Source organism: Daphnia pulicaria, chromosome 6 (genome assembly GCF_021234035.1).
Source record: "Daphnia pulicaria isolate SC F1-1A chromosome 6, SC_F0-13Bv2, whole genome shotgun sequence".
Taxonomy (NCBI): Eukaryota; Metazoa; Arthropoda; class Branchiopoda; order Diplostraca; family Daphniidae; genus Daphnia; species Daphnia pulicaria.
This window is the reverse complement of record NC_060918.1, coordinates 22,197,237-22,217,147: the sequence shown is the minus strand read 5'-3', so window position 1 is coordinate 22,217,147 and position 19,911 is coordinate 22,197,237. Positions and strand designations below refer to the sequence as shown.

Genomic DNA, 19,911 nt, shown 5'->3' with positions numbered 1-19,911 from the left:
TACGTCGGCATCCTCCGAGAGACGCGTGGCTCCAACGCCGCCGGCCCGACGATCGGCATAGAGGAAGTCTGTGTGAGCATTGTGTGGGACGTTGGCCACCAGACGGAGAAAGTCTGCGCAATTCTTGTCGAGGTCGTGTAGAAAAGATTTTTCGACACGACCAGTTGCTAGGTGATGCGAGATGGAGGGAAGAAGGTGGCTGCGGAAGACCTCGAGCTTTTGCCATGGCGCGAGGTCAGAGTCAGCAACCTTCACGAGGCTGTCGGGTATGGATGTGGCTGGACGGAAAAGGAGGCGGGACCCAATTGGAACCCCGAGGTAAGTCTCATTGTCGCCATCATCAAGCGTCCTGATTGGCTTTCCGTCTATTCGAAGGGACGTGTCCACTTTGCCTTTGGTGAAGGTTATGGCCGCGCACTTAGCTCCGTTGAATTGGAGCCCTAAAGTGGAGGCGACGGAGCACATAGCGTCGATGGTGATCTGGAGCTGGGCTGGGCGCTGCCCCATAACCGAGATGTCGTCGGCATATGAGGTAGCCTTGGCAGTGGTGCCAAGCATGGGAAATCCAGCGTTGCTGGGAGCCTTTGCGCACCTGAGGAGAGGTTCAGCCGCCAGGTTGAAAATGATGGAGCTCAGGCCGTCGCCCTGCCGTACTCCGGACGTTGATGCAATCGGGACGAGGTCGTCGTTGACTACAAATTGAGATATGTTGTCCCTGTAGATGTCGGCCAATGTTGACTGGAGCTCGATGGGTATTGGGAGGCTGTTAAACAGTTCCTCCAGATAGTCATGCGGAAGAGAGCCGAATGCGTTGGCGAGGTCAAGCCAACAAATGGTGAGATCCTTGCGGAGGTGCTTTGCTTCCCCAATGGCAGTTTCCAGAAGCATGGAGTGCTCCTGAATTCCGTGGGCTCCTGGGAGAAATCCTTTCTGTTCGGCTGACAGCCACTCGTTGTTGCTGGCCACCGTACAAAGTCGCGACGCGATGGTACCCGAAAAGACCTTGTAGAGAGTGGACAGGAGAGATATTGGTCGAAAGTTGCTGAAATCTGTCGGATCCCCCTTTTTGAAGATTGGAATGGTCCTCGCTGACTTCCATCCCGTGGGTATGCCCAAGCGCCAAACCGCCTCATACAGCTTTTCCAGAAGTTTCCCCTCCGGATCGAGCTTGATGATGTCACGGTACTCTATTCCATCAGCCCCAGGGGCTGTGTTGGTGGCTCTCTTGAGCTTCTGTGCGATCTCTTCTTTCGTTGGTGGAGAAGCCAGGACGGATAATTCTACTGGTGACGGCTTTGCCCAGTTACAACTGTCGTAGGCTTGGCGGGCACTATTCACTTCCCCTGCAGATGGTCGGGGGCGAGTGTAGGTTCGTCGCAGAAATTGGGTGGCGTCCTCAGTTGTCCCCGTGTAAGCTTGGGAGTTCTCGCCAAGCACTTTTCTCACAGCCCGGCGGGGGTACCGATTGAAGAGTTTTTGCATCCTGCTTATCTGAGACCAGCGGGCACTGTTCGACCGTCGCTTGATGCGTTGCTGCTGGCGAGACTGGGTCCGGCGCTTCTTTTGTTGGTCGTCACTGACTGGCCTGGGCTGCCGAGCGGGGCGGGTGGTGGTGGCCTCGTCTACCGATGTGGTCATCATGTGCCAGTCGGCTGTTAATTCCGTGGATGCTTGATCCAGGTCGGCGAAGGACGAGCACGCGGCTATTCGTGGTTCCCATTTATTAAAAAATTGCGATGATGGGGCTTCGGGTTGGTTGGTGGCTTGATCGTCCTCTCTCCCGTTTGACTGGCAGTCTGTTGACTCTGTAGCCTCTGTGTCTATGGCAGCTGGAGGTTGTTGGCTTTGGGTATCCGATCGGGAGTCAAGCATCGCCACCGGGGGCAGTGAAACTTGGCACGGGCTAGGTGCGACTGTTGATGGGATGTCTGGGACGTCCGTCATACGAATCGTGTCGGAGGAGGAGGCCGTGGAGAGGTCATGGTCGTGTGCCGTGCAGGAGTTTGGCGACAAGCCAGTGTGTGCTCCAGGAGAACAGTAAGCTGCGTTGGAATGGTCGGCCGGTGAGAGGAGAGCTTCGACTGAGTGGACGTTGTCGACGTCCTCAATTGGGTGTCTGTGGTGGTGGTGCATCGCCATGCCCCCTCCGAGGACCAGGCATCTCGAGCAGCGCCAGAAACGGGTGACCTTGATTCCATTGTGGTGAGTGTAGAGGTGGCTGATTATACCATCCGCCACACCGGTCGTAGGGGTGCCGTTCGCATCTGCACGGGTTCCAGCACAGGTCCAGCTACACAGAGGGCACTTGCTGGGTCGAGGAGGGTAGAGTAGGATGACTTTGTCGCCCATGAGTTGAGTTTCACCAGCAGGGCTAGTTGAGTCGAGTTGATCGGGTGGGGCCAATCCAGGACACGCTTTTTCTTGATGGAAGAAGGCGGCCTGAACGGTTTCGGAGATGTTGCAGCAGTAGCTGCATTCAACCAGAACGTTAACTGATTTACCGTGGAAAGTCCGGAAGTGACGAATGGCGTCCGAGATGCAGTTACGGCCAGACCATCGAGCGGAGGTTCCACAGGTGGAGCAGAAGACTTTTGCTGGAAGGGGATGGGCTAGTTGTATGGAGCCGTCCGTGATGCAGATGCTCATCCCAGGGTCCCGATCAGGTGGCCGACGAGATGGCCGACTGGAGTGATTACGAGGGGCCGGTCTCGTTGGTGTAGATGAGGTGCCTGGTGATGCCGTCGAGGGTCCCGTCAAACGTGCAGGAGTAACTGGTGAGAGGGCACGGGTAGTGATGGTGGACGGTGAAGGTGCCCAGGATCGATCACGGCTGCTGCCAGTTGGAGAGCCAGTTGGAGAGTCCACGTAGTTAGGTAGTAGGCGAGCGTTAACAGCAGCAGTGGTTGAGCTTAGGCTTTGACCCGGGCGCTTTGCGCGATTGGTGACCGAGGGGTAGCAGCCACTGGAGCAGTACTTCTTTCGGTTGCCAACGGAGGTGAAGGTGACCGGGCAGGCTGGGTTGCCGCAAGCCTTTGTCGTGGAGGCCATGGCTGTGGTGGCCGGGTGTAGTAGCTGGGTGTAGTAACCGGGTGCAGTAGCTGGGTGTAGTAGCTGGGTGTAGTAGCCGGGTGTGGCAGCTGGGTGTAGTAGCCGGGTGTAGTCGCCGGTGTGGTGATCACTCAAGGGGAATAGTCAGAGACCCGCGGACGGTGTATTGAGTCTAAATCGAGGGTGGACTTCTCACTCTACCGTTCGCTCGTATCGTGAAAGCCTCTCACCCGTTCGATAATAGCTCGGACTGGTCGAGAAGGATCGATGAGAGCTCGTCAACTGAACGTGCCCTCCCCCGCTTGACGGTAGGTTACGGTTCAGTTCAGTCCGTCGCTTCTCTAGCCGTTCTCTCCAAATTAGAAATGAATAAAGAATTTCTCTTGTATTCAAATCTTTTTCCAGTGCCAGTTTCACACTCACCTTCGTCTTTCACCTCACTTTTCAGGGAACGGACCGTAGAATGAAATGAGCAATCTTCTTTCTCCTTCGAGCCAGAACCGAACACGTCGAGAGTTACCCAATTTATCCTTTGTTCCCTCGAGTCAGAACTGAAGGAGCCGAGTATGACCGAGACCAGGGCGACACGAGACGGGTAGCTGGAAATATCTTTGAGGGAAGTCCTGCGATTCCCCTTTCGTGTTAGGTTCGTGCTTGTCAAGTCAACTGATCAGACAACAAGAGAGAGGGGATATGGTGCCAAGCCAACGGAACAGACGTAGACAAGAGAGAGTCAGTTGAATGACGATCGCTACGCCTTGACCTTACTGGGATACGGATCCAAACTTTCACGCAATCCAGTCCAGAAAGCGGGTGAGTGAAACTGGTTCACCAGTCAGTACTAATGCTAAAAGGTGATCTACCGAGAACCTTTTACTCCTCAGTACCATCAGTCTGGAGTCCAGATTCCTTCCAGCTGAAGCCCGGATGGTGGGATTGGAGGGCAAGTAAGAGAAGGAGACACACAAACAAACAAACAAGCAAACAACCAAATGGCATGAGCTATGAGACGCAAGCAATCAGAATCAGTCGTAGAAACCTCACAGTACGGAAAAGTGTGATCGTTCTTGAATCATAAGAAACAATCAGGAGTAAATAAAATTCAGAATAGAAGAGAGATTCAATTCGAGGGAGCACGCGCAGCGAGGTGCTAGCAACACAGATCAAACATGGAATTATAGTGGAATCAATACAGTCTACTGCTCGATCCTCAACGATCTCCGTAGTCGTCTCCGTGGTCGCCGTAGTCGTAGTCGCCGGTTGGTGTAGTAGGGGTGGTGTGGTTGGATCGGTGCAGTAGCTCTGGTGTAGTAGTAGTCAAACTTGGTGTAAATTAGGGTGGAACGGTGCCTATTTTCCTGAACTATAGTTCAGGAAAATTCTCGATTTTGGCCAAATTTTGGATTTCGTTTAAATCACAGCTAATCGACCCCAAATTTTTTGGGGATCACGAATATGTGGTTTAATTTGACGACAGCTCAATGGTTGAGGCGCTGTTGTTACTTCCGGTATACTTCCGGAATTTTTTAAAAAAGACTAGCAAGTGAGCTTTGTTCTGTTTACAGTTCTCAATATTGCAAGCTTGATTTAAACTTTAAAACATTGCATATTTAAATCTTTGAGCTAGAAAACCTGATTATTGTTCTTTCTGTATTATGTAACTTTTATTGGCATGTCAGTAAATAAGGATTGTTTTCTCTTTATTCAGGTAATGCAGAGGAAATTTCGAGAAGATGGACACCATAACGTCGCCGGTATCTCCAAAGTGTCAGCGCGGATCATCATTTGTTGTCGGTATTATGTGTTCGTTTGTGTTAGTTAACCCGTTGTCTGCCACGCCTTTGTTCTCCCCTAGCTCTTAACAGCACGGGCCGCGCACGGGCCGCGCTGTTCGGCCTCGTGGTTTTCATGCCGCGGGGTCGGAGAGTCGCCAAGCCCAAAATTTGCCGCAAGGCAAGCCTGTTAGGCAATGCACCATAGGGACTTCCCCATTGTCGATACGGTGATGGATTCGCCTGTCACCTTGTCAGCCCGGACTTGTCAGCAATGGCAAGTCCCACCTTGGCCATGGATCCTTCAGACGTGGCGCGTAGAATAGTAGAGTACAATCTACGGGTTGTTTGGCGTGGCAGCCAACGGGTTAACTTAAGTGTATGTATGTATGTGATTGTAAAATGTGCTGGAATTGTGGGTTGAGGTGGGACAATAAAGCAATTCCTTTTAATTTTTCTGTTTGCTGTGTCTCATATGTTATAATTAAAAAATGTTTAGTTCACGACTTGTATATTTTTTACAACTTTGAAGTTTTACATAAGTTATAGGCAAGTGACTGATCAACTCCAGACCCTTCAAATAAACTTCTATGAGAAACCAAACTGCAACTCCTTTGTCGAAACACTAGAATATGTCGGAGTGCAGAGCGACTAGAGCAGTAGTCACCTCCAACATGCGAAATAGGAAAGATCCAATAAAAATCAGAAAACGTCGCAATGTTAAAGGCTTTTAGGTGGCAAGAGAAGTCGCACAAAATGATTCACCAGGTTAAAAAAATTTATTTTCTCATTATAGATCAACAATTCCCAGTGACTAGCAACTATTAAGATGTGACTGACAAATCTGAACATGATTACTAAAATTGAAAATTCTACTCTAGTATTTAGAAACGTCCCTGTAGTAAGTTGGAGAAGCGTAGGGTGTGGTGTAACCTTCAGGTGCCTTAGTGGTGTAGTAACTCGGAATAGAGTAAAAGTTCAGAGCTTCGGTGTAGCTGGTCGGAGCAGCGTAAGTAGTGGTATAATACTCAGGTGCCTTGGTAGCGTAGTACTTAGGGACCTCGGTGTAGTAGCTAGGTGTAGCGTAGGTGTAGCGTAGGTGTAGCGTAGGTGTAGCGTAGGTGTGGTGTAGGTGTGGTGTAGGTGTGGTGTAGGTTGTGGTGTAGGTTGTGGTGTAGGTTGTGGTGTAGGTTGTGGTGTAGGTTGTGGTGTAGGTTGTGGTGTAGGTTGTGGTGTAGGTTGTGGTGTAGGTTGTGGTGTAGGTTGTGGTGTAGGTTGTGGTGTAGGTTGTGGTGTAGGTTGTGGTGTAGGTTGTGGTGTAGGTTGTGGTGTAGGTTGTGGTGTAGGTTGTGGTGTAGGTTGTGGTGTAGGTTGTGGTGTAGGTTGTGGTGTAGTCAACTGTAGCCTCGGTATAGTATTCCGGTTCAACGTAGTACGAAGGGAGAAGCAGCCGCTGTGTAGTAAGTCGGGGCTGCGTAATACTTGGCCACCTCAGTTGTAGTTGTGTAGCTTGAGGCAGAGTCATACTTCGGGGCTTCGGTGTAGTTGCTCGGGGAAGCATAAGTTGTGGTGTAATACTCTGGAGCCTTGGTGGTGTAGTACTCGGGCGGCTCGGTGTAGTATTCAGCCGCTTTGGTGGTGTAATAAGTTGGAGCCTCGGTGTAGTAGCTAGGAACTGAGTAATACTTGGAAGCCTCGGTGTATAAACTGGGGCAACTTACGTGTAGTACTCCGGTGACTTGGTGGTGTAGTACTTGGGAGCCTCGGTGTAGTACTTGGGAGCCTCGGTGTAGTACTTGGGAGCCTCGGTGTAGTACTTGGGAGCCTCGGTGTAGTACTTGGGAGCCTCGGTGTAGTACTTGGGAGCCTCGGTGTAGTACTTGGGAGCCTCGGTGTAGTACTTGGGAGCCTCGGTGATTGAGCTCGGGGCAGCATTAGCTGCGGTTAAATACTCTTGAGCCTTGATGGTGTAGTAATTGTGGCCCTCAGTGTAGTAACCGGTTGGTGCGAATGTTTTCGTTGTGTAGCAAGGCGGCGGCGTGGTGCTTTAGTATCCGCCATACCCAGGAGACATGGGTACACCAGTGATCGACCCAACCTTCAACCATACGACAAACGGCAACAGCACGACACTACAAACAAATAGGCGGTAATTGATTTGAACATTAATAGTCAATATGGTACATTAACAGGTAAAAACAAATAATTGATGCAAACTCCATGTAACAGAATATTTACCCGATTTCGTACTGATAATACGACGAAGAATGCAGTCGGTGACAGTGCACTACAGTTGTTCATCCTTGTTTCGTTGCCAGTATTGTTCTCTCCAGCAATCGCCCTGATCCAACAGCATAGTGATGATGTTCCGTACGACGACGACCCAATTTGATATCACAAACGAACAGAACATCTCCAGCCTAATAAAAAATAAAGTCCATACCCAATAATTAGAATCTAATTTAACAAGAACTTCATATACTATCTAACAACAACATCAGAGCAGTCAATGTTGGTTAAGTTTTAGTCACAAGTATTACAATTTATGTGAAATAAAATGTTCAAGGATTCTTACCAACCAGACGTTCGATCGTGCTTCAACCTCGGTATTGACTCGATAACCACCAAAATTGGAATCTATTTCCAAACCAGAAACGACAGCCAAATCCGTGAAGTTTGCGTCCCAACCGACAACAGTGACGACATGGTCAGTTTAAATCTGCTGAAATGAATTCTAGATTTTAATTAACATCGCTAAAACATGTACTGAAATAAATGTTTACCTTTTGACCATCGTGCTGCCGTGTTGCGTGTCGGAGAAGCTCACTTGACTGACTTCTATCGTACTTAGGCGCTCCAGTGTAGTATTCCGACAGCTTTAATGGTGTAATAAGCTGGAGCCTGGGTGTCGTAGGTAGGGGCAGCATACGTAGTTGCGTAGTCTCAGTAGGTGCCTCGGTGGTGTAGTTCTTAGGAGCCTCGGTGTAGTACTCTGCGGTTTGGAAGTGTAGCTCGGGGAGCAGCACAAGTTGTGGTGTAATAATCTGGATCCTTGGTAGTTTAACTGTAAACCCAACTGTGCAATCTCGGTGAAATAACTGGTCGTTGCGTATGTTGTTGTTTAGTAAGGCGGCGGTGCTGCGGTTTGGTATCCGCCTTATCCAGGAGACATCGGTACACCAGTGGTCGACCCAGCCATCAACGATACAACAACCAATAGCAGCACGACGGCATAGTTAACTAGACAATATTAAATATTCAACAATAACGGACATATTATAAAATAGAATAAATAGAAATTGATACAAAATTCCACGTAAAAATACAGAATATTTACCCGTGATTGCGACAGTCTGGTAATACGACGAAGAATGTAGCTGTTGCCGGGTCAGAGATGCTCACTTGATTGACTGATGTTGCCTTTTCTCTTTCCTTTTGAAAGATTTTCTCTCGTTGTCGACATCAACGATACAAGTCTACCCAACAGCAACACAACGCCATAATTAACTATGCAATAAACAATTGGGTATTATTTTTCGGATGTAACTAGTCGTATCGACAACTAAAAACAAGATGGAATAGATTTACGATATTAAAAATGAATATTTACCCATGATTGCGAACTGATATGACGACGAATAATGCAGCTGTTGCCGTGTCGGAGATACTCACTCGACTGATCCGTGTCAACTTTTCTCTCGCATTTTATACGACTTTTTCTCACCCCTCCTCTTAAGCCTTGCGGCTATTTTACCTTCTTGATAATGATGCAAAACGTCCCGTTCTAACCCAACCTCTACATCACTGCATGAAACGTTTTACCTTATGATCTCCGTGACCTTCGATTGAAGAAAATGCAAACTGGCCTTTCCTTCTGCAGGATGAAGTTGCTGGGGATGGGTCTACAAAAACCAATATCAAAATGAAAACCAAATAGCTTAACCTTGCGGCTATTGTACCTGCTTGATAATGATGCAACACGTGTCATTCTCACCCAACCTCTTCACCACCGCATTGACAGCTTTACTTAATATATCTCGTGACCTTCAAGCGTGAATGACATCCTGTCTGGACAAACTGGCCGACCTGTCTGCAGGTTGACTTGCATGCAAAAATTTTAACGAATCTCATTTGTTGACTGCAAAGTTACCTCGAGTATGAGTTCTGAGTCCCAGATTTCTCGATTCCCCAGAGTCCAAGCTATTATTCCAAACTGATATCAAGACGTCGCAATTCGCAAAAGGCCAGTAATGGCAACCGGCGGCAATTCCATTGACCACAAAACGAAATTCATTCGTGGTTGCAGATCTGTTAGAAAGAATAAAATTATTATTGGATTTATGGATTTAAAAATTAAAATTGTTTGCAGCAGTTTGGGCTTGGGACTTTGCTTGAGTTGGCACTGGTTGGGCGTCACCATGAGCTGGGCAGGTGGTATAGTCGCAAATCCTTTATCGCTAAATTCCAGAAGATATTAAACCTGTTTAAGGCAATGAATTTAAATTTTACTTACCGTTCTTTGCGAGAGATTTTAAGTTAATCAATTACTGGTGTAGCGGACGCGACGTTAGGACTAGAAGCAATTAGTGCGACCAGGGAGGGTCCCGAAGCTGAACCCACGTTAACAACCCAAAATGTTTACCATATTTGGTTGTAAGAATACGCCGTCCCATAGGAATTCCAATTGCCCCCGCTGCGACAACACCAACTTGTTGACGACGGAAAGTGCTAGACGTCTGAACTTCAAAAAATATTCATCTCTATCACGAATAGGAAAGAAAATTTGGGCGCTTTCACTATCTTGCGTTGACGAAATACGGGATGAAATAGAGCCACTTCCTGGTCATTTTTACCATCCATGCCCATGTTGCCGGCTTTGGTTGCCATTTCGTCTCAGCGGGACATACACAGAGGGTTCGAACTTACAAAGCAAATTTGCTCAACGATTGGAGGTCGTTAGGGCGGAAAAAAGAGACATTTTTGAACAGAGATCTGGTCAATGGGTAGATTCAAACCGGCGAGTTATCTTGGAGTCTTTGGAATTCTAGGAAGACAACGGGCGACCCTTTGTGATAAGGTCGAACCTAATTGACTATGAAGATTTTCATCGCCTCTCTGTTTCCAGATCTGCTGAAAAGAATCAAATGTTCATTAAGTATTATGGATTCGAAAAGAAATAAAAATGTTTTCTATTACTGGTTGCTTTAGTCCTTAAATTGATATAATGGAGGTGATAACGGTGGGTTCGGTAATGGAGAACTTCCTATGCGGCAAGTAAAATTTGCGATGTCATTCTTACGGCGCCTGGTTCTTATTGAGCAAAAGTGTACTGGTAGACATACGTCTGGTACCGGTTTACCATGTCCAGCTTGAAAATGACGTCGTTTGGTAAAAGTGAATTTGATTAAGTGGTGGTACCGCTGCTTTCCTCCTTTATGTCTCCACTAGAACCATTAGTCATAAGTCAACAAGGACACGCCACAAAAGCCAGTCTTGAAGAATGTGAAATTAGTTCCGTTGGCTGACGTTATACCGGTGGTAGGTGGTTCTTCTGGCTCTACTTTGGGTTCAGGTTTTTCTTCTTTCTCAACGTTGACGACCGTCAACGTAGCGAAATTCCAGATTGGATTTGCTGTTGTCTTAATTAGAATTTATAACAAACTAGAAGCATATTTTATGACAACAACTAGATAGTTTAATTGTACGCACCTTAAAGGTCTTTTTTTAACTGTATTGTGGGAGCCACCTGTCTAGATTTCTTGGTTGAGATTGGATTGTATTCTTGCCAAAGGCCCTTTCAAATTCCTTCATGGCCAAAACAATATAATTTATTCACCGATCACCAAGTTTAATTTTTTTTAACTCAAATATTTCAGTCTGAGAAGAGAAATAAAGAATTATGTTTACATGTCCAAAAAATATTATTCTTACTCAAATTATCCACTCAATTACGAGTTGCCAAAAGTCTACTTAATTATCTTATTTTGCTTCTTGCTTGTACGTGTTGTGTGAGGGTTCGAGATGTTACCTGAAGGAAACTGTGATCCATGTAGATTCCCATGTTAGACTGGAAATTGGCATTATTGCTTTTACAGGCCAAAAATTTTTTCTGTCAGCTCATGAAGGTCTAGCACTGGCACTGAACGTTTGAGTTCATTACATCAGATACTTTGTTCTTCATTGCTGGATTCTTCACAAACAGAGGTGAAGTCTTCAACAGCCAGAATATACTTGAACGGCTTTGACTTATGGTCGCGCCTATTGCCCCCCAGAATCTGGGGGGTAATAGCATTTCAGGCTATTGCCCCCCAGAAAGCCAATACCCCCATCTAGCGGTGGGCTAAATGAACTGCAGCTATTCCCGTAGTTAGTTTTGACTAAATTGTAAATTCAAAGTTTGTTTTGTTTGTTAGTCCTGATTGCTGTTACAAATGGTTACAAATAAATTGAATTTGAATTATTTGAAAAAAGTGAAATTGGTAGGCATCGGAAAATGCTTCTACTAAAATCAGTGATCGAACAGAGAGCACCTATGTAGAAAAAGAAATTAGTAACGGGAGTTACCCGAAGGGTTACTGGTCAAAGTTTCGTTTGCAGTATGGTTTACATGGGCACCCTCAGTTACCCGAAGGGTTACTGGTCAAAGTTTCGTTTGCAGTATGGTTTACATGGGCACCCTCAGTTGTAACACTACACAGATGGCTTTTTGCAGTTCTCGTTACACTACACAGATGGCTTTTTGCAGTTCTCGTAACACTACACAGATGGCTTTTTGCAGTTATCGTAACACTACACAGATGGCTTTTTGCAGTTCTCGTAACACTACACAGATGGCTTTTTGCAGTTATCGTAACACTATATAGATGGATGCACTAGTTTTTGGCAATTATTGATTGCAATCAACAATTTAATTGCATTTCAATGGCAGTAATCGGTCTTACAATTTTTTACATCTATTTTGAAAATTTGGCTGCAATCGATTCAGGCGTTTGATCAAACGGTGTTACAGCAGACGATAATACAGAGACATGTGACAGCTGACAGGGATATAAACGTAACGTGACAATCGACTTGAAGCCCGTATGATAAAATAAAATTGATAGTCAAAGTAGTAGTACTGTGTTCTCTGTCGGTTATAGTTCAAAACGAGTGTTATTATTTCTTAATCACTAACTATAGCGACTATAGCTGTTGGAGTAATATTGTACGATAGAATATAAGTAACTGTACGTTATTATCATTTAAACGATACCAATCTCCAGTAAAAGAAGTGCTGATAGGTAGTTACTTACATTTAATTTTAACAAGATCCGGTGTGACGTGGGGTGGCGGGGCGAAGCCTCCGCCGCACCAAAGTCACGCCTTACCCTTACGCCGCGCCATATCATATTAGGTTTTTTGGAATTGAATTTGTATTTAATGTTTGGATAGAAACATGCGGAAATATGCTTTTCATCTCTTTCTCGATTTCTGCATATTAAATTTCTCCGGAAACTAAGGGCATAATATTTTTGTTTTAAATATTATTAATTAATCTTAATAATAGACCTACCTTTATAACAGAATATTGAATATTATTATATTTCTATAAATCTGCCTTTATAAAACTATACCAATACAGCAATAGACCTTTTTCACAATGCGGAAAGTCGGGATTTCACAATCCGGCAACGCCGCAATCGGCCATCTTTGTTCTAATTAATTTTTCCCCGTGTAAATTCCCATAAGGAATCGGGGTCCCTTTACTTTTAATTCATTTTCTACTTATTGGTGTCTTAAATCCAATATATTTCTCGGGGATCTTGTTCCCCGAATAACTGGTAACATTTTCATGTATGGAAAGTATTACTTGTGGCTTATATTAATTATGTAATTTGAACTTTCATTAGGTTGTTTTGATTCTGAAATGTCAAAACAGACATGTTGTGTGTTTGTGTGTCTGAATAGGTCAGCCAAGTTATGTATTTAACTAAAGATGTTGACTGGGCACCTGGCACCAACACGTAATCATGAGAATAATTCCATTGGGATGGCTACTGTTAAAAGAATTAGTCGCTCTGTAAGAAGGCAGATTGCTAGTATATGTTCAAAGATTTAAGAGGATGGTATATTATTTATATTGATTATGTCATTTCAAACATTACTTAACATATTTCATCATTTTCTCCCATAGACACCCACACGTTCCAAAAGATGCAGTAACTCATGTCATGAAAGATAACGCTGGAGATACCCAATGCAGAACACCTTTGATTAACACATCAACAAATTGGTGAATCAACAAACGAGCAGCATCCATCTACCTGCAACACAGCTCTTGCATTAGAAAACCAGGCATTGGTTCTTCGAATAAAAGTATTGAAAAATGAAAAGACAATAACTAGTTGAAACAGTGTCACATCTTCAGTATCTGTATTAAAAACTTCTTTTCACCTCGTTTAATACAATGTTTATCTAGAAAAAAGAATCGTGAGTATTCTTAAACTGATAAATAAATAACGATAATGAATCAGGTAGCCTAATCATAGTGAATGCTTCGTCAGATTAGGAAACTAAATGTTAAAGCAGTTGAATTAGTAAATTTTATACTAGTTAACCCCAAATACTTTTGAGGGAATTGTTACCACATATTGTGGATGTCCAATAAAACTCTTGGGATGCAAAACTTACAGTAACAGATTCATAAACATTGTATCTGTTACCGCAGCCAAACGGCAAACACACAACATGTCTGTTTTGACATTTCAGAATCAAAACAACCTAATGAAAGTTCAAATTTCAATAATCATTCAATAATATACCATCCTCTTAAATCTTTGAACATATACTAGCAATCTGCCTTCTTACAGAGCGACTAATTCTTTTAACAGTAGCCATCCCAATGGAATTATTCTCATGATTACGTGTTGGTGCCAGGTGCCCAGTCAACATCTTTAGTTAAATACATAACTTGGCTGACCTATTCAGACACACAAACACACAACATGTCTGTTTTGACATTTCAGAATCAAAACAACCTAATGAAAGTTCAAATTACATAATTAATATAAGCCACAAGTAATACTTTCCATACATGAAAATGTTACCAGTTATTCGGGGAACAAGATCCCCGAGAAATATATTGGATTTAAGACACCAATAAGTAGAAAATGAATTAAAAGTAAAGGGACCCCGATTCCTTATGGGAATTTACACGGGGAAAAATTAATTAGAACAAAGATGGCCGATTGCGGCGTTGCCGGATTGTAAAATCCCGACTTTCCGCATTGTGAAAAAGGTCTATACTACTATACCAACTAGTATACCCTTAACATTCCCTTCGGGTACCTTGCGGCGTACGTACGCTGCCTACAGTTCATTCATTTACTACTACTAACAGTTTACCACAGAAATCAGGACAAATCAGGACTAACAAACACCAAAACTTACTACTAGTATACTAGAAAAGCTGCAGTTCATATCGACCACCGCTAGATGGGGGTATTGCCTTTCTGGGGGGCAATAGCATGGACTACTTAAGCTAGAGGACGGGACACTCGTCCTATCCCGCCGTGTTATAGCTTGTCGGGTGAATTTTTAATCATATTTTTTTAAGAAGGGTCAATCGATAGAGATTTAAAAAGCTATTCTAAGTCTCCAAAGCTCCTTTCTTGTGAAGATATTAAAAAAAAAGATATTTGCGCTTAAATTTTGAGGGGAACGGGAGAGGTGCTCGTTGGTTGTCTCCACCTAGCGCTAAGAATTCTAAACTATGGTTTTTAGAAACAAACAGAATCCAGAGAATCACCAGAGAATCACAGATAGCAGACGCACCTAATCAAACCAAACCAAAGCAAAACCAGAGAATCATAGAGTGGTAAACCAACAATCACCGCTAGGCGGCGACAACTAACGAGCACCTCCGTCAATTTCTAATTAGAATATCATCGAAATTAAATATTTGCCGCATAGGGATAATTTAATAAACTATAGCTCATTTCTAAAGCTCTATTGATTTCAGTAACAAAAAAAAAATGGTAGCCGACATAGGAATTGACGAAGTGACCCGTCCTCTAGCTTAAGTAGTCCATGGCAATAGCCAGAAATGCTATTACCCCCCAGATTCTGGGGGGCAATAGATTTTACCTTGACTTATTGTTATGTCATTTTAATTTGAACAAAGGGATGGGGGAACTTTATCCTGATAAAGGCAAAGAACAAAGTCTTCTTGTAGCAATCCAAATACTCCTTTTCCAGCATGGAGATATAGAACATCCAATGAAGGTGAAACTATCCATGCTTCAATTTCTTGCAGTGGTGTGTTCAGTGAATTCCGGGGCACTATCCCTTGACTTTGTTTGAACCACATGTTAAGGGGGAGGGGCACCCGTGGGTAACACAGATACTACGATTAACGATTAAGCAATCAAGAAACAAAACAAAACTGCGTGAAGGGAATTATTTACCTAATTCTCACTTTAATATAACAACGGCTAAAACGTTTATGCAACATTTTGCTTGCTGACATGCTGATTGCAGGACTCCCAACCATTCCCATGGAAAAGGCAATATTTTTAACCACCTGCCGACCTGCGCGTTCTAAAGTCCGAAACTGAAAGTCTGAGCCTCTGAGCCCTGAAGCGTATTGTGGAAGAGGAAGTGACCAATGCCACGGGGAAATAAAACGCCATCTATTGTGAACACAATAAACACCTTTGCACCACTGTAGCATAGGTGTTGCGCATAGCAGCGGTATGACATAGGTATGAGGTATGGTAGGTATGACGTAGTATGGTAGGTATGACGTAGGCATAGCATAGGTATGACGCAACACCTGTAGAGAATCCAGATGGCAAAATATAATAAATAAATAAATAAACAAACTGTCTATTTTAATCAATACAAGGGTCAATAAATTGTTGTCAAAGGCTCTTGTCATTAATGAAGAAGGTAGAGGATAACAGACGTTGGGTGTGTGATTGACAACTAAACACGACTCTAAACAGACTCTAAACAATTACTCAATTATGTGAATAATCCACCATCGGAACATGGGAAAAATTCTCTACTAACAGGAGTTGTAGGGGCAGTGCTGTCGCCTTCGTTGCTTATTTGATTATTCCACATTTCGGCGTAGACACCTTTCAGGGCCAACAATTCTTCGTGGCTGAAAGTAAATTCCAAGCGAGTTAACACTACGTCTTAAGTCAATAATTCACGATTTACCTTCCGCGCTCTGCAATGGACCCTTCCTGCAAAACAATAATCTGATCGGCGTTGGCAATCGTGGACAACCTATGAGCTACAACCAGCGTTGTCCTATTGCGACAAACTCGAGCTAATGAGGCCTGTATAAAATAGCAATTCAATCAGTTAACTTGCTGCTGCGATTTTCTTTTTAAAAAGACTTAAATGATTTGACCTGAATATTGCGCTCAGTGTGAGTGTCGAGCGCAGAAGTGGCTTCGTCGAGTAAAACGAATTTAGGGGATTTCAACAACGTTCGAGCAATGGCAACGCGTTGCTTTTCTCCTCCGCTCAATTTCAAACCTCGCTCACCGACAACTTTTGATCAAAAGGCGGGATTAAAAATGTATATCATTGTTTGAAAAAAATATTACTCACCAGTTTCATATCCATCAGGAAAACCTAAAATACGATCATGAATATCAGCAGCTCGGGCAGCTTCATAAACTTCCTCGTCAGTTGCATCGACTCGTCCATATTGAATATTTGACCTATTTTTCGCCATAATTTTCGTTTTTAAATATATTTAGTATTAAGCTGTTTAGTTGACTGAATTGAACTTACTTGATGGTACTGTTGAACAAAACCGTATCTTGGGGTACAACGCCGATAGCTTGCCTCACTGAAGATTGCTTCACACCGCGAATGTCTTGCCCATCGAGAAGAATTGCGCCATCTTGCACGTCAAAGAAGCGGAACAGAAGTCGTATGATGGTTGATTTTCCTTCGCCCGATGCACCGACCTTGGCGATAGCATTGAAATAACAATAATAATAGAGGGATGAAACACAGTAAGACCCTCAAAACACTCACGATTGCTAGCGTTTTCCCTGGCAAGACGGTAAAGCTGACGTCCTTTAGAATGGCTTTTTCGGGTCGATAGTAGAAGGACACGTTTTGAAATTCAATCGTCCCTTCTTTCAGCACAAGATCTTGAGCTCCAGGATTATCTTTAACTTCTTGGCGTTCCTTCAAAAGGTCGAGCATGTTCTCCATGTCGATAAACGATTGTTGAATCATTCTAAAGGACATACATATTGAATTCTCCCATTACAGAACATGAAACTCTTCCCAATAGATACCTATAGTACGTTCCAAACCAGTTCAATGGTGCATAAAGTTGCACGATATAAGTCCCTTGAAAAAAAAAAGGAATAGAGGTCAAGTTAAACATTTGACACAAAACTGTGGCCCGTTCAATATGAAACTAACCGAAAAGAACGAAATCTCCGATAGTCAATTGCTGTTCGGCAACAAAATGGACACAAAGCAAGGATCCGGCTAGAAGTCCAATGGTCATTATAATATTTTGAACTGTGTTGAGTAAATTCAAAGATGCGGTCGATTTCCATTCTTCAACCTAAAAATACACCCACAGTTGACAAAGGAAACATTATGAGAAATTTTTATTTGAATGAATGAGGTTAAACCTGATATCTGATCATGATGTCCTTGTACTGTTCCACTTCATATTGTTCAGCACCGTAATATTTGACCGTTTCGAAATTCAAAAGTGAATCAACAGCTCGTCCTCGTAATTTATTATCTTCTAGATTCATTTGTCGTTTGTACTTGGTCCGCCATTCAGTGACCGCAATCGTCCCACCTAAATGATTCCATTTTAAAACTAACAGTTCACATTTGATCATTGCAGATGAAACTTACCCATGTAAATGGCCATGGTGACGAACACGATTAAACTGAACCACGGGTTGAAAGCCGTGGCGAAATAAATAATAGCGATGAGAATGTCGGCGATGGTGGGGAATATGTTGAATAGAAGATAGCTCAATAAACTGTTGATCGAGTCTGTTCCACGATTGATGACGCGTAACACTTCTCCCGTTTTGCGTCCGAGATGCCAGCGGAGACTAAGACTATGCAGGTGATCGAAAAGTTTGATCTGCAATAAATATAGAAAGGATTAGGGGACATGGTTGAAAACTTTGCTCCTCATTCCGTTTGACCTCTGTTTCTCGAGTTGTGTACTGCTGGACGGGAATCCAAAGGAAACTTCTTAGGTTGTTGAGAAATCCAACACCACCCATGCCTCCGCCTTGGAGGAACTTGACGGCAACGTAAATCAAAACGAGATCCCAACGGAAGATGACATTTCCCTCTGCTGGAGTCATACTGTCAACTGCAATCAAAATAGTGTTAGTCGTCTAGATGAGTTGGAGCACTGTCGATGATTTTATTACCCAGCATTTTGTAGAGGACTGGGACATAGACATTGGCAACTCGGCCAGCGCCAAGCAGCAAGAAACAGAACAGCACTCGAAGCTGAAGGGACGGAGCTTTTTTCGGCCAAACAAACGGCATCAGGGTTCGCAACTTTGCAAAAAAGTTATTCCAAGGAGATGAGTTGGATGCTGATGGGTCGGTTTGATCTTCTTCCAGTAGGGATCGTGCCTATTGACGAAAAACATGGGTTAAAATATTATTATTAAAAATGAGTTGAACTAAATTCACTTACACCAGATCCGAGTCCTTCTCTGTAGAGTCTTTCAGAAGTGTAAAGTCCAGGAGCTTTGAGACCAAGTAGGAATGCAACGCAAGTGCTCACAAAACGGACAATAAAGAGGGAAAATTCTACAACATCAGCTGTGGTTTCTAAATCAAACCACCAATCTTCATTCTTCATATTCAAAAATGCCAAGTTCTGGGAAACAAAAGTGAGTGTCCAAAATATCAACAGTATTAGCCCATGGCCTCTTGCAGGGATGGAAGGCAGTAGAGCATTTCTTTCCAAGTAAACCAGATGGAGGGATAAAGGCCAAACGATGGCATTGCCGAGGGTGTAAAGCAAAAGATAGCCGTAAAGGACCCCATTGTGCACTAGATACAGTTGGACAAAACACTCTACTATGGGCAGAATGGTAAGCAGAATTGCAGCCATGATTTGAACAACAAATAATTTTGATCTTTGCCACGATCTTGGCTGGATGGGTGAGCCATATTTCCTGTACACTATGCTTTCAATAGACCCGAATAAAACCAGGAATCCGGTAATGACTGATGTGGAGACAGTGTCTAAGAAGCATCTGGTAAGTCCATGGTTCACCCAAGGATGATTCAGAGTTATGTTGGGTGGGCAATACTGGATGGCACTCTCCATGTCAAATCTACAATAGTAAAATGAAAAAAATGTGAGAAATTCGTGTGAATGCTCTTGGATTGCCAGAAATTACCTGAATATCACTTTTGGATTTTAGTGGCGTTCAATAGCTTCCACAAGAGTGATTTTCAGCTACTGCCTCACACGCTGTCGGTTTTTCCAAAGACCCAAACCGTGCTGTCTAGTCCAGAAATCTATCAACTTGAATTTGAATGAAAGATTCTATTGAGAGTCAATGTGCACTTTTTCAAATTATGTCATTGTCGACTATTGCGCTGATCTGTGTTGAAGAATAAAGCCAAGTCACGATGAGAGATATTGCAAGATTAATTGGAGTGTAGCCAAGGGAGACGATGTGTTTTGATTTTGACGTTGCGATCAAAACGCCACCTAACGGAAATTCCTATCAACTCGTAGTGGTCTCTCCCAGATGGCGTCGCATGTCCCAGTAGTACCAAAAGAAAAATGTTTGAAAAAGAAGTTTACGGGAAAAATAACTGTGTGATGGCTCATGGCTGTTAGTCAACTTGTATTCTGTGGACGCTGTATAATAAGAAAAATAAAGTTAACTTTGAATTGGTTGGGTTAAAAAAATTTAAATTCTGAAAGGTTCTTTGCATTTATTAGTCTGAGAATTTGAGAAAAGAAGCTGATTTGTCAAATTGGCTTGGACGAGCTGCGCTAGCTGCTGACGCATTTCATTTCGGGCTGTCGGGCGATGGCTCCCTAACGAGAGGGGACCCAGGA

The 19,911-nt window shown here is 43.7% G+C and overlaps 1 protein-coding gene and 2 long non-coding RNA genes across 3 annotated transcripts; all 3 read right to left on the bottom strand.

The window, feature by feature from the left end:
- Positions 1 to 5,314: 5,314 nt before the first annotated feature.
- LOC124342977 lies at positions 5,315 to 5,910 on the bottom strand. The gene is made up of 2 exons (XR_006919052.1): positions 5,873 to 5,910; positions 5,315 to 5,779 (listed from the first exon to the last, which is right to left on the bottom strand). It is a non-coding gene; the product is annotated as an uncharacterized LOC124342977 (long non-coding RNA).
- A 3,314-nt stretch (positions 5,911 to 9,224) lies between these two features.
- LOC124342949 lies at positions 9,225 to 15,353 on the bottom strand. The gene is made up of 7 exons (XR_006919014.1): positions 14,946 to 15,353; positions 10,849 to 11,059; positions 10,530 to 10,697; positions 10,239 to 10,459; positions 10,017 to 10,188; positions 9,369 to 9,950; positions 9,225 to 9,300 (listed from the first exon to the last, which is right to left on the bottom strand). It is a non-coding gene; the product is annotated as an uncharacterized LOC124342949 (long non-coding RNA).
- Positions 15,354 to 15,666: 313 nt separating this feature from the next.
- LOC124342597 (ATP-binding cassette sub-family B member 6-like) lies at positions 15,667 to 19,539 on the bottom strand. The gene is made up of 14 exons (XM_046795628.1): positions 19,238 to 19,539; positions 18,523 to 19,171; positions 18,248 to 18,458; positions 18,014 to 18,186; positions 17,712 to 17,949; positions 17,477 to 17,652; positions 17,259 to 17,406; positions 17,129 to 17,183; positions 16,860 to 17,067; positions 16,611 to 16,789; positions 16,425 to 16,537; positions 16,222 to 16,364; positions 16,026 to 16,147; positions 15,667 to 15,966 (listed from the first exon to the last, which is right to left on the bottom strand). Exons 2-14 carry the CDS (start codon positions 19,162 to 19,164, stop codon positions 15,825 to 15,827), a joined length of 2,550 nt encoding a protein of 849 aa, XP_046651584.1. The 5' UTR covers positions 19,165 to 19,171; positions 19,238 to 19,539; the 3' UTR covers positions 15,667 to 15,824.
- Between the last annotated feature and the right edge of the window lie 372 nt (positions 19,540 to 19,911).

Excerpts from the sequence above, each read along its gene's own strand:
- LOC124342597 (XM_046795628.1), bottom strand. The coding sequence starts at position 19,164 with ATGGAGAGTGCCATCCAGTATTGCCCACCCAACATAACTCTGAATCAT. Across the intron at positions 17,407-17,476 it reads ACATCATGATCAGATATCAG|GTTGAAGAATGGAAATCGAC; the intron begins GTTTAACCTCAT and ends GTGTATTTTTAG. Across the intron at positions 17,068-17,128 it reads TGGTTTGGAACGTACTATAG|AATGATTCAACAATCGTTTA; the intron begins GTATCTATTGGG and ends TATGTCCTTTAG.